General features: G+C 37.3%; 1 protein-coding gene across 13 annotated transcripts in view; it reads right to left on the bottom strand.

The window, feature by feature from the left end:
- MYO5A (myosin VA) overlaps positions 1–13,504 on the bottom strand; it is a 196,014-nt gene that overhangs the window by 82,642 nt on the left and 99,868 nt on the right. For all 13 annotated transcript variants that reach the window (XM_045449710.1, XM_045449708.1, XM_045449707.1 and 10 more), the window contains exons 7-11: positions 11,553–11,634; positions 11,094–11,201; positions 9,013–9,119; positions 1,339–1,604; positions 627–708 (exon numbers count right to left, since the gene is read on the bottom strand). In XM_045449710.1, the coding sequence (XP_045305666.1) occupies positions 627–708; positions 1,339–1,604; positions 9,013–9,119; positions 11,094–11,201; positions 11,553–11,634 (645 nt within the window). The remainder of the gene's footprint in view (positions 1–626; positions 709–1,338; positions 1,605–9,012; positions 9,120–11,093; positions 11,202–11,552; positions 11,635–13,504) is intronic.

Here is a 13,504-nt window from a genome sequence, read left to right as displayed (position 1 = left end):
CTACTTTTTGCTCTTCACTATTATAATCTACCGTCCCTCATTTTTAAATACCTTGAAATCCCCCAATACCATGAAAATCCTTGAAGATATTTGACATTACTACTCCACAAGAGCCTCTCTCAAAATATTCCCATTGCCATTGTCCTGGTGAATGTCTCAGACTGCTGAAGAGAATACGTAAAACAGCATATATAAAAAAATATGTACAAAAGAGAATGTATTCTGATTTTTTATTCTAGCATTTTGCTGATACAGCAAGTAAGAGTTAAGATAGTCCTAACTCCATAGGAACAACACACTGAAGGATATCCTGGGCTCAGAACGTCATACTGCCTATGTTACTACCTAACATACTTCCTGCATACCTCACTCAATTTATTTTGACCAAATTTTCACTACACTCAGACTATAGTATAAAGATCACCTTGAATCCTATCTGGGCCATAAACATATTTCTGGTGTTGCACTTACTTATTAATCATAAGTTCCTCATCAGCTCAGCTGTTCTAAACCCCAGATAATAACTGTAATTTACAACTTCACTTGAGAAACCAGACTTTAAAGACAGAGTAAAATTCAAAAGAATAATTTATAGTAGAATATTAGTTAAAAAAGAAAATTATTACCATATTGAATTGTTGCTGTAGTTTTTCATTTGCATAATTTATGCAAAACTGTTCAAAACTATTTATTTCAAATGTTTCGAATCTGTAAAACCAAAAATATTGTGTGAAGAGAGAAAAAGAAACAAATAGTTTTTTAAACTATTTAAAATATACACATTAGCAAGAAAGAAATGGGAAATTTTCTAACATTGTAAAACTTTCTTTCCACATCAATGAAGATAAAGATCTATAAGTCAGTAATATGGACTCTGTACCTGGCAGACAGGCATCAGCCATGTAGCAGAGAGATTTTTTTTAAAGGGTCCAGCATGCAGAGGTGTTCAACAGTTTGAGTTTTTGAGGGCTAATTCATCCCCAAGTGGGGGAACAATCAGAATTATGACAAAGCAATTGCTCCTGTCACTTTACAGATTCACACTCACATAAGAAAGGGGAAATGGGAATAGAGATCTCATAGGTTCTTTTGCAAAACTACACAAGATAATAAAAATATTAGGCATCAAAAAGCACAAGTATACAGGAAAGGTTTTAACAGTTAAAAGACGGTACTCAGAGAAGGCAAATTACCAAATGAAATAAGATTTTTAGAAATGCTCTTCTAATGTTCTTTTCTCCTTACCAGTAGGAGACAGAATCTAATAGCCACTTAGAGTTACTAGGTAATCTCTAGAAAGAAATGTCTGTGGCAGACCGCTAAGCCAAATATACTTACCCATATATGTCCAGCACTCCAATAAAAGAGTGCTGTTTGACAGCAGAATGGAGGGCTTGATTGACATGATCTACAATCCAGTTAAAGAGCTTGGCATAAATGTGCTTGGCCAAAGCATCACGGGCATTTGTGGCCTGCAGCTTGGATATGGGTTTGATGTATGTCTCCGTGGTGGTAGCCAGTTTCCGATGGCAGAGCCAGTGACACATCTCTTCATAGTCCACACCCATAAGGTCACAGAAGATGCTGAGAGGTTCATGCTTGGGCTGACAAAAGAGAGTGGGTTATTTCCAATAGAATTTACTAGAAAACACTAAAATGAGGTAAAACAAAACAAAACAAAAAACAAACAAAAAAGAACCACAAAAAAAAAAAAAAATCCCAGCAACTTCTTTGTTATGAATGTCCAGATCACTTGAAGCTGATCAGTGATAATCACAATCATCAATCAAACCAGCATCTAGGCAGCATTTTATAGTCTATTTTAGGGCTCATTTCACAAACTATCTCTTCCTTTGTCTCTTCACAGCATTTGTTTGTAACTGTCTTCAGGCACCTTCATTCAGTCAGTTGATCAGAAGATCTGTCAGCCTGTCAACAAATATTTACTGAGTGCCGATGATATGCCAGTAAATAAAACCAGACATGGCCCCTATTGTCAGTCACTAAGGGATATGGATATTAATCAAATGATTGCTCCCTAAAACATAAAATCACTGCAAAGAACAAGGGCACTATACTATGATTCCATGCAAAAAGAGCATGCCCTATTCAAGAGGCAGGGGCCCGTTGCCTTAAGAAACAGAGTTGAGATCTGAAGGATGGGAAGGAAGGCAGTGACTCAGTGAAAGGGTGAAGAAAGGGTCTTCAAGCTGAGGGAACAGCTGGTATACAAATCCTGTGGTTGGAGAGAAACTAGCAGTATGAGAGACTGAAGCTGAATGAGGGAGAAAATGTCTGAGTTGAAACCAGAGAGACAGGCAGAGGCTACACCATGGCTGGTCTTTATCCTGAGAGCAAAGGGAAACTATTGAAGGGTTTGAAACAGGTAACTTCATGACTTCTCAGACTGGAATCTCTTTAATGACTTACATATCCCTATCCCCTACAATGTCTTCTGTAGGCCTTGCATTGAGTAGACATTCAATAAATACTTGTTTAATGTAATCCTTATGAGTGCATTATATTTTTTAACATCTTCACTAGCATGTTTCAACTGAATCCGATGACATTCTTGGAGAATAAGCAGGATGAACATTGCTATCTTTTAACTGAAATCCAAGAGGACAGCTTGTCAAACATCGGGTGGCCAATTTATAACAGGGTTGTTATTAGAACCTGGGTGTCCTGAACCCTCTTGCACTGTTGGTAGGAATGCAAATTGGTGCAGCCACTCTGGAAAACAGTGTGGAGGTTCCTCAAAAAATTAAAAATAGACCTACCCTATGACCCAGCAATAGCACTGCTAGGAATTTACCCAAGGGATACAGGAGTACTGATGCATAGGGACACTTGTACCCCAATGTTTATAGCAGCACTCTCAACAATAGCCAAATTATGGAAAGAGCCTAAATGTCCATCAACTGAGGAATGGATAAAGAAATTGTGGTTTATATACACAATGGAGTACTACGTGGCAATGAGAAAGAATGAAATATGGCCCTTTGCAGCAACGTGGATGGAACTGGAGAGTGTGATGCTAAGTGAAATAAGCCATACAGAGAAAGACAGATACCATATGGTTTCACTCTTATGTGGATCCTGAGAAACTTAACAGAAACCCATGGGGGAGTGGAAGGAAAAAAAAAAAAAAGAGGTTAGAGTGGAAGAGAGCCAAAGCATAAGAGACTCTTAAAAACTGAGAACAAACTGAGGGTTGATGGGGGTGGGAGGGAGGGGTGCGTGGGTGATGGGTATTGAGGAGGGCACCTTTTGGGATGAGCACTGGGTGCCGTATGGAAACCAATTTGACAATAAACTTCATATATTGAAAAAAAAAAAAAAAAAAAGAACCTGGGTGTCCTGACACCCTCACCTCCTGACCCTTCCCACTGAAGCAGTCCTTTCCATCTTTCATCTCCCTCCTCCCAAGCCATCAATTCATATACAAATTAGCACCATTACCAACAGCATGCTACAACTCCCTTAACTAAGCAGCTAATTTCATTCATATAAATATGAATGATTTGACAACATTTAGAATTGGATCAGTACTATCTAAACATATTCTATACCATAATATTAGATCAAGGCTATAAACTGCTTTGTTCAAATTTTCTGTAACTTTACTAATTTTTGGCCTTCTTCATCTGTCTCTTCTCTTTGTCTTCTCTAATAATTGAGAGAAGTCAAAAATCTATCACTATGATAGATATGTCTATTTCTTCTTGTGGTTTCTGTTGATTTTTGCTTTACATATTTTAAGGCTGTGCCTTTAAGTACATGTAAGTTTGGAACCATTACATCTTGCTGTTGAATAAAATCTCTATCGTTACATAGTACTCTATCTCTAGTGCTTTTGGACAAAGTCTATTTTGTCCAATATTGATACAGGCTCTGCCATTTTTCCCTAGTTATTATGGCGTGTCTTTTCTAAACTTTTAATTCTTAAACTTTCTGTACCTTTATGTTTCAGGAATGCTCATTTCAAAAGTATATAGCTGAATTCTTAAACCAGTTATTGTTATCTAGCACTCTAGTTGTAGGTTTTGGAGGGGAGCAGGGGCTGGTGATTCCTTTTATTTTTTTAACTTTTTGTTCTGAACTGGTTTTATTTATTTTAATTTATTTATTTTATTCCTGGATTCCTAGTTTTATTTTTTACTTTTCTAATATAATTTATTGTCAAATTGGTTTCCATACAACACCCAGTGCTCATCCCAACAAGTGCCCTCCTCAGTGCCCATCCCCCTGTTCTGAACTAATTTTAGACTAACAGAAAAGTTACCAGTGGTACGAAGAATTACCTTCACCCAGATTCCCTAAACAGTAACATTTTACCACATTTGTATCATCCTCTCTTATATACATGTACATACACATTAATTTTTCAGAACCTTTGAGAGCAAGTTGCAACCATGATGCTATTTTAGTACTAAATATTTCAGTATGCATTTCCTAAAAACCAAAGATATTATCTTATATAACTATGGTATCATGAAAAAAATTTGAAAATTAGCAATGATGGAACCCTATTATCTAACCTATAGATCTAATTCATTTCTCCCTGATTGATCTAATCAATCTCTATGCAGGGGTGGGAGAGATATTTTTATAGTCTAAGATCCAGTCTAAGTTCATACACTGAATTTGGTTGCCACGTTTCATTAGCCTCCTTTAATCTGAACAGGACTTTGTTCTTTTTTTTGTCTTTCATTTGTGACCTTGACATTTTTGAATAGTATATCCCTCAATGTGGGTCTGTATGATGCTGCCTCATGATTAGATTTGGGTCATGCCTTCTTGGCAGGAATACCAGAGAAGTGATGTTACCCTCTCAGTGCACCATATCAGAAGTTATATGATACTGAACAGACATTTTTCCAAAGAAGACATCCAGATGGCCAATAGGCACATGAAAAGATGTTCATTATCACTCATCAGTAGGGAAATGCAAATCAAAACTATAATGAGATATCACCTCATACCTGTCAGAATGGCTATAAATCAAAAACAGAAGAAACAAGTGTTGGCAAGGAGTGGAGAAAAATGAACCCTTATGCATTGCTGGTAGGAATACAAACTGGTGCAGCCACTGTGGAAGACAGTATTGAGGTTCCTCAATAGTTAAAAATAGAACTACCCTATGATCAAGCAATTGCACTACTATTTACCAAAAAAATACAAAAACACTAATTTGAAGGGATACATGCACCTCTATGTCTACTGCAGTATTATTTACAATACCAAAACTATGCAAACAGCCCAAGTGTCCATCAACTAATGAACGGATAAGGAACATGTGCCACACACACACACACACACACACACACACACACACACACACAATATTATTCAGCCATGAAAAAGAATGAAATCTTGCAATTTGCAACAACATGGATGGAGCTACAGAGTGTAACACTAAGCAAAATAAGTCAGTCAGAAAAAGACAAATACCACATGATTTTACTCCTATGTGGAATTTAAGAAACAACAAATAAAGGAAAAAAAGAGAGACAGAAACAAGCCAGAACAAACTGATTATCAGAGGGGAGGTGGATGGGGGGATGGGTGAAATAAGTGATGGGAGTTAAGGAGTGCACTTGTGATGAGCACTAGGTGTCATATGAAGGTGTTGAATCACTATATTGTATACCTGAAACTAATATAAAACTGTATGTTTTTTTTTTTTTTTAATTTTTTTTTTTTCAACGTTTATTTATTTTTGGGACAGAGAGAGACACAGCATGAATGGGGGAGGTGCAGAGAGAGAGGGAGACACAGAATCGGAAACAGGCTCCAGGCTCTGAGCCATCAGCCCAGAGCCCGACGCGGGGCTCGAACTCACGGACCGCGAGATCGTGACCTGGCTGAAGTCGGACGCCTAACCGACTGCGCCACCCAGGCGCCCCATAAAACTGTATGTTAACTATACTGGGATTAAGATAAAAAACTTAAAAACATGTTCACTATAAACTACAAACCAGAGAAATAAAGAAATACCTTTAGAGGATTTTTAAAAGCAAATGACAACAACAAAAAGAATAAAAAAAAATAAGTTAAATGATGTTGTTTGGTCTCATTACTGGCCTTGTCAACTGTGGTCAGGAGATTAAGGAAATGTCTGCCAAGTTTCTCCACTGTAAAGAGAGCTATCATTCCCTTTGTAACCAGTAAGTATTTTGTGGGGAATTCTGTCTTTTCCAGCCCAATACACTATTCATTATTATTACTGTTTAATTAATGAAATTTTACCTACATTTGCACATGCTTTTCTAGTTTATTGATCCAATATTTATTCTCTGACTTTAGATCTTCTACTTGGGATCACTTTCCTTCTGCTTAAACCACATCCTTCAATATTTCCTTTAGTGAATACCCTGTTGGTAATAAAATCTCCCAATTTCTATTTGTCCGAAAATACTTCTTTTTTTCCATCATCCTGGAAAGATATTTTTACTGGATACACAAATTAAGTTAATAGTTACTCTAGAACATTGAAGACAGTAACACTGTTTTCTGGCTCTTATTGCTCTAGTTAAGAAGCGAGCTATGGGTTTAACTGCTATTTCTTCAAAAGTAGTATGTCTTATCTCTTCCTATTTTAAGATTTTTCTTGGGGCACCTGGGTGGCTCAGTCGGTTAAGGGTCCGACTTTGGCTCAGGTCATGATCTCACAGTTCATGGGTTCGAGCCCCACACTGGGCTCTGTGCTGACAGCTCTGACCCTGGAGTCTGCTTCGGATTCTTACTCCCTCTCTCTCTGCCCCTCCTCCACTTGTGCGCTCTCTCTCTCTCTCTCTCTCTCTCTCAAAAAGAAATAAACACTGAAAAATTTAAAAAGAAAAGATTTTTCTCTCTGCCTTTGGTGTCATTATGGAGAGCCTAGGGGTGACTTTCTTTTTATTTATTCTGATTGGGATTTTTTTAGACTTTCCAAATCTGAGGTTTAGTGTCATTTTCACAATTTCTGAAACTTATTAGTAATTACCTCTTCAAGTATTATATCTGCCTCATTCTTTTTTTTTCCTCTAGGAACTCTCATTGGATTAAAATTAGATTTTAATACTCTATCCTTCATCTCTCCTGTTTTAAGTGCTCCATCTCTGAGTCCTGTCATGCATTCTGGAAAATTTCTTTACATGTCTCTTCTAGCTCATCAGTTCTCTCCTCAGTTGTGTCAAGTTTGCTATTAATTACTTTCAGCATTCCAAATAGGTCTGACTCTTATCTGTTGTTTCACCTAGCTCCTCCTATTTTGTTTCCTTGTGGAATTTGTGATTTTTGACTGTGAGCCAATATTTCTTGTAACTTTTCTCAGGGGACTCCACTGAGGCCTGGTTTGAAGGTGGATCATCCAAAGTAGACTTGCATGTGCTTCTGTCAGTCATCTAAGGCACCATCAGTCCAGGACCAATTTAAGCTAAGTTTTCTGTATTTAGCTTTCTGGAACCATCTAGGAATTACAAAATCAGTCTGGGAGGAAGTGTGAAGGTCAGTTCATTGTTGCAAATCTTTAGGGAACTATTTCTCCTTCTTCACTTAGCACCAAGCCTTGCTCAAACCAGTTACCTTTTCTTTGTACTCTTGGAATAGGTGGTGGGCAAGCTTATTACTAGTTTCTCATTTAGGGTCTCAGCTTTAGGCAGGAGTTCCCTGTTTATATGAGTCCTAGTCTTTGTGTTTTGTCTTCTGAACTCAACTTGGCTACGAAAACAAAAGCTCAAGGTCCCTGGGTTCAGCAAATACCTTATGGAGAGTCCTAACTTCAGGGTTCGCCTTTCTCATAGTTCCTATTTTCACTTAATTTCTGACATCTGAGTAGTTTTTACATATTTACTAAATTTTCAAAAAATATATAATTTATCCTGGCTGGCTTAGTCAATGGAGCATGAAATCCCTGATCTGGCTAGGGGTTGTGAGTTCAAGCCCCACACTGGGTGTAGAGACCACTTAAAAATGAAATCTTTAAAAAATATGCACATAATTTATCCAGTATGAAGATCAATCAGAGTACCTAGTCAAAAATCGCTGGAAAAGAATGTCTCATTTTACAGATGAGGCAACAACGGCTCAGAGAAGCTAAGTAACTCACCAAAAAATCTAGTGTGAGTAAACAGTAAAGCTGGGATCGGATCTAGGCAGAGACACTGAAACATACATTTCAAAACTAAAGTCTAAATCACATGAATTAATTTACACATAGTTTTGCTAATATCAACTTGGGTATCTAAACAGTGAAACATAAATCTTAACATTGTTTCCTATCACAATCTTGAGAAAGCAGGATGAAATAAGAATTAATTATATCAAAACTCCCTCCATTTTAATAAAATTAAAAAACACCTAAAAATATAGCGTGTGTGTGTGAGAGAGAGAGAGAGAGAAAGATTTGATGGTGGTGATCAGCAAATACTACAAATCATAAATGCCCAATGAGGATAATCAGACTGTCAGATTTTGTTACAATTTAAACAACTGTTTTCACATATGGAATTGGGTTTTAATTCTCAGATGCAGTTATCACTATGTGGGGAAGAATATGCAAATCCTCGTGAAGACACCCTATCCCCCATCCATCTAGTTCATTTTCCCAGGAGTAACTACTACTAATAGTTTCCTCAATAACTTTTAAACCATATTACAATTCCACAGCTGAAGACACAAAATTTTCAATTATTGGTACTTGTGCCATAGGCCAAATAAACCCTTCTCTCTAGATGGCCCCAATCCAACTTTCACATCTAATACTTCCCACCTCTGTTCATATGGGCCAGAAATGTATTCAAGTTCTCTCTTTCCTATCCCTAACACACACAATCACTGTGCACCAGGGATTAGCATCCATATTTCTTTATTTTCAGTTCCAGATTCTACTTGGAGTAATTTATCCTTCTAATAATTATCTCTCTGGTAATATTAATAGAGATACTTCAAATATACTGCTTCCATAAAGAATCAACAAAACTGAAACACAAATAAACCGCTACCACACTAAGCATATTCTGAACTTACAGGTATTGTGCAGCTGTCTGAATCCCGAGATGTAAATGCAACATTGCCTAAGTGAAGGATGCCAGCAAGTATTCGGAAAATTCCCATCTGATAAGACTCACTAATTCCTGAAACAGCAGAGTAAATGAACAAGTGATTACAAACCATTACAACAGACAATTTTAAGCCTATTTTTAACTCTTGAATATTGCCAGATGTGCAGATAGTAACATGTCGTCATTAACAACACTTTCACCTTTACTGACATTAACACATAACACAGTTCAGCAGCATGGTTGAGAGCACAGGCTGTGGAGCAACGACTGGGCTCAAGGCCTGGCTTTGCTCCTGACCTGCCATCTCACATGGGCAGGTACTATCACCCTTCTATGTTTCTGTTTTCTCATTTGAGATATGGGAATAGTAGTGAGTATCTCAAAGGGTGTCTGTGAACATTAAATGAGAAAATTCAAGTAGTCATGTAATATACTTAACACACTATGGGACACGTGGTAAATGCTAAACAAATTATCACCATCATACACTGGAATTAAGTATTTTATTTACATTATTATCTTTTCTACTCCAAATGCAATTTGCAGCCCAATAAGGCTGTTTTGATTCATATTATTTAATTACTTCTTTTTTTTTTTTTTCAACGTTTATTTATTTTTGGGACAAAGAGAGACAGAGCATGAACGGGGGAGGGGCAGAGAGAGAGGGAGACACAGAATCGGAAACAGGCTCCAGGCTCTGAGCCATCAGCCCAGAGCCTGACGTGGGGCTCGAACTCACGGACCGCGAGACCGTGAACTGGCTGAAGTCGGACGCTTAACCGACTGCGCCACCCAGGCGCCCCTATTTAATTACTTCTAACTACAGACCAAGTATAAGTCAAAGAAATCCCAAGATTAGAAGTGTTCAGGTTGGTGCTGTCTCCCAGCCTGATGAGAGAATATCCAAATGCAGCATTAGAGCAGGAAATGAAGGAGGAGGTAGGATGAGACAGCTGTTACAGCCCTTGGCTTTTTATCTGATCTGGCTTCATTCTTCAATAAGGTAAGAATTTCCTAAACATTAGATATAATTATATGGAAGTAAAAGTAGTAAAATTATTTCCAAGTATATAATCATATACGAGGTAATTGAGAGTTGATCTCATAATGAATGCTTTCATTAACACCTACATTATGGCTTTTATTAATTTGCCATTTTCTGTTTACAAATATATTCAGCCCTAGAAGTAAAGCGGTATTTTTCAAACTTTAATATGCATATGAATCACCAATGGATCTTGTTAACATACAGATTCGGATTCAGTAGGTCTGAGATAAGGTTTGAGTTTCTGAATTTTTGAAAGCTTCACTATGGTTCTGTACCATACTCTGATTAACAATGCTTTTAAATCAATTAGCTCACCTCATGGTATTCCTCAAAATACCAACACATGATTTAGTTATTAATATTCTGAGGTCTTTAAAATAAATAATCCACCACTTAAAGCTGTACATTAGAGTTCTAAAGATTAATTTACTCACATGTAGACCTCATTTTTTAAATCTCAGAAACAAGACAGTGACATCTCAATCATTTTTAAAATGTTAGAATAATCTACATATAATACAACATTTTGTCACTACACCAGCTCGCCACATTTCCCAGCCACAAAAGACCCCAGAAAAACAAAAACAAAAACCCTACAAAATGTGAGCTTGTTCGGGAAACCATAACATTCAGCTTTAGGTTTCAGATTTTATGAAAATTTAAAGAATTACAGTTCGTCCTACTTACTTTAATGCCCCCAATTTGTTCTTTAAACAGCTTTATTGAGGGATAATTTACATACCATAAAATTCACAGTTTGAAGTATGCAATTCAGTGATTACTTGTGCAACCACTACTACAATCTGATTTTAGAATAATTCCCACCACCCCAAAAAGAAACTCTGTGCCCATTTGATGTCCAAAGGTGTTTTATAAGGAATGTTAAATCTCCCAACAACACTCACAGCCTAATACAAAGCAAAGCCAATATTCCAAGCAAAGGTTGTTTAAACCAGAGAGATACTGCTCTCAAGAGCTCAAAAATAAAATTGCATTACCTAGCAAAGTGCAGGCCTGCCTGGTATGTGCCATCTCCTTGGTATCATCAACTCCTTCAATCACAGGACTGCCACCTTGCTTTGTGTAATGAAAGTTATTTGCATTTCCTGTAATTAAGGAAAAAAAAGATTTGCAGTCTATGAAAAAGCTTTGACTTCTACCTTTATGTCCACTCTAAAGTAGAGGCACTGATAGCACAGACAAGTGTACAGAGTCTGGAGTTCGATTCCAACTCAATACTCAAACAGGTATCAACACATGGCCAATCGTGCTTCATTCACACAGGAATTCACCCCTTCTCCATCCCTAGGTTATCGTGAAGCCAATTACAGACTTGTTATCGTTTTATTCATAAATATTTCAGTATGAGATAATCTCCCTTTTAACAAATAAGTTTATGAACTTGGGAATTAATAGAAAACAATACCAGGACAATAAATTTAACCCCATATTCATACCTAATCGCAGCATTTTAAATTCAGGTAAATTTGCTGAAGCACAAAGCTGATAGAAGATATGATAGTTTCTCTCCTCTTCTGCCTTTGAAATAAGAAGAGTTTTCAATTATAGCATTTTAACCTAAAACTCATAAAATTCAATCACAAAAAATTTGAATATTTAATTCAGTGCAATAAGTTGTCCCTTCCCAAATTCCTAATATAGGATTATGATTATTAAATTTTATGATTAGCTATGTGCATATATGAGTATGTATCTATTAGTTACATTCAACAAAAATTATCTGATAATGATGTTTTTGGAAGTAAAGAACAGCTTGATATATGCCATTGTCTTAAGAGATCATTATCTTTGGGGAAAACTAAAACCATGTTTTTGGGAAACAGGTATCCTCTGCTTTTCTTTTTTGTTTAGTTTTGTTTTTGTTTTTGTTTTTCATTATGTTCCTTAAGTCTTTATTCATTTTTTTTAATATTAAATTTATTGTCAAATTGGTTTCCATACAACACCCAGTGCTCATCCCAATAGGTGTCTTCCTCAATACCCATCCCTACCCACCCCTCCCTCCCACCAACCATGAACCCTCAGATTGTTCTCAGTTTTTAAGAATCTCTTATGCTTTGGCTCCCTCCTTCTCGAACACCCTTTTTTTCCCCCTCCCCCATGGTCTTCTGTTAAGTTTCTCAGGATCCACATAAGAGTGAAAACATATGGTATCTGTCTTTCTCTGTATAGCTTATTTCACTTAGCATAACACTCTCCAGTTCCATCCATGTTGCTACAAAAGGCCATATTTCATTCTTTCTCATTGCCAAGTAGTATTCCCTTGTGTATATAAACCACAATTTCTTTATCGATTCATCAGTTGATGGACACCTAGGCTCTTTCCATAGTTTGGCTATTGTTGAAAGTGCTGCTATAAACATTGGGGTACAAGTGCCCCTGTGCATCAGCACTCCTGTATCCCTTGGGTAAATTCCTAGCGGTGCTATTGCTGGGTCATAGGGTAGATCTATTTTTAATTTTTTGAGGAACCTCCACACTGTTTTCCAGAGCGGTTGCACAAGTTTGCATTCCCACCAACAGTGCAAGAGGGTTCCCGTTTCTCTACATCCTCTCCAGCATCTATAGTCTCCTGATTTGTTCATCTTAGCCACTCTGACTGGCATAAGGTGGTATCTGAGTGTGGTTTTGATTTGTATTTTCCTGATGAGGAGCGACGTTGAGCATCTTTTCATGTGCCTGTTGGCCATCCGGATGTTTTCTTTAGAGAAGTTCTATTCATGATTTCTGCCCATTTCTTCACTGGATTATTTGTTTTTCGGGTGTGGAGTTTGGTGAGCTCTTCATAGATTTTGGATACTAGCCCTTTGTCCGATATGTCATTTGCAAATATCTTTTCCCATTCCGTTGGTTGCCTTTTAGTTTTGTTGTTTCCTTTGCAGTGCAGATGCTTTTTATCTTGAGAAAGTCCCAATAGTTCATTTTTGCTTTTAATTCCCTTGACTTTGGAGATGTGTCAAGTAAGAAATTGCTGCAGCTGAGGTCAGAGAGGTCTTTTCCTGCTTTCTCCCCTAGGGTTTGGATGGTTTCCTGTCTCACATTCAGGTCCTTTATCCATTTTGAGTTTATTTTTGTGAATGGTGTAAGAAAGTGGTCTAGTTTCATTCTTCGGCATGTTGCTGTCCAGTTCTCCCAGCACCATTTGTTAAAGAGACTCTTTTTTCCATTGGATATTCTTTCCTGCTTTGTCAAAGATTACTTGGCCATACGTTTGTGGGTCCAATTCTGGAGTCTCTATTCTATTCCATTGGTCTATGTGTCTGTTTTTGTGCCAATACCATGCTGTCTTGATGATGTCAGCTTTGTAGTAGAGGCTAACGTCTGGGATTGTGAGGCCTCCTGCTTTGGTCTTCTTCTTCAATATTACTTTGGCTATTTGGGGTCTTTT

This window comes from Leopardus geoffroyi, chromosome B3 (assembly GCF_018350155.1).
Source record: "Leopardus geoffroyi isolate Oge1 chromosome B3, O.geoffroyi_Oge1_pat1.0, whole genome shotgun sequence".
NCBI classification, from domain to species: domain Eukaryota; kingdom Metazoa; phylum Chordata; class Mammalia; order Carnivora; family Felidae; genus Leopardus; species Leopardus geoffroyi.
This window is presented reverse-complemented; position numbering and strand designations above follow the sequence as displayed.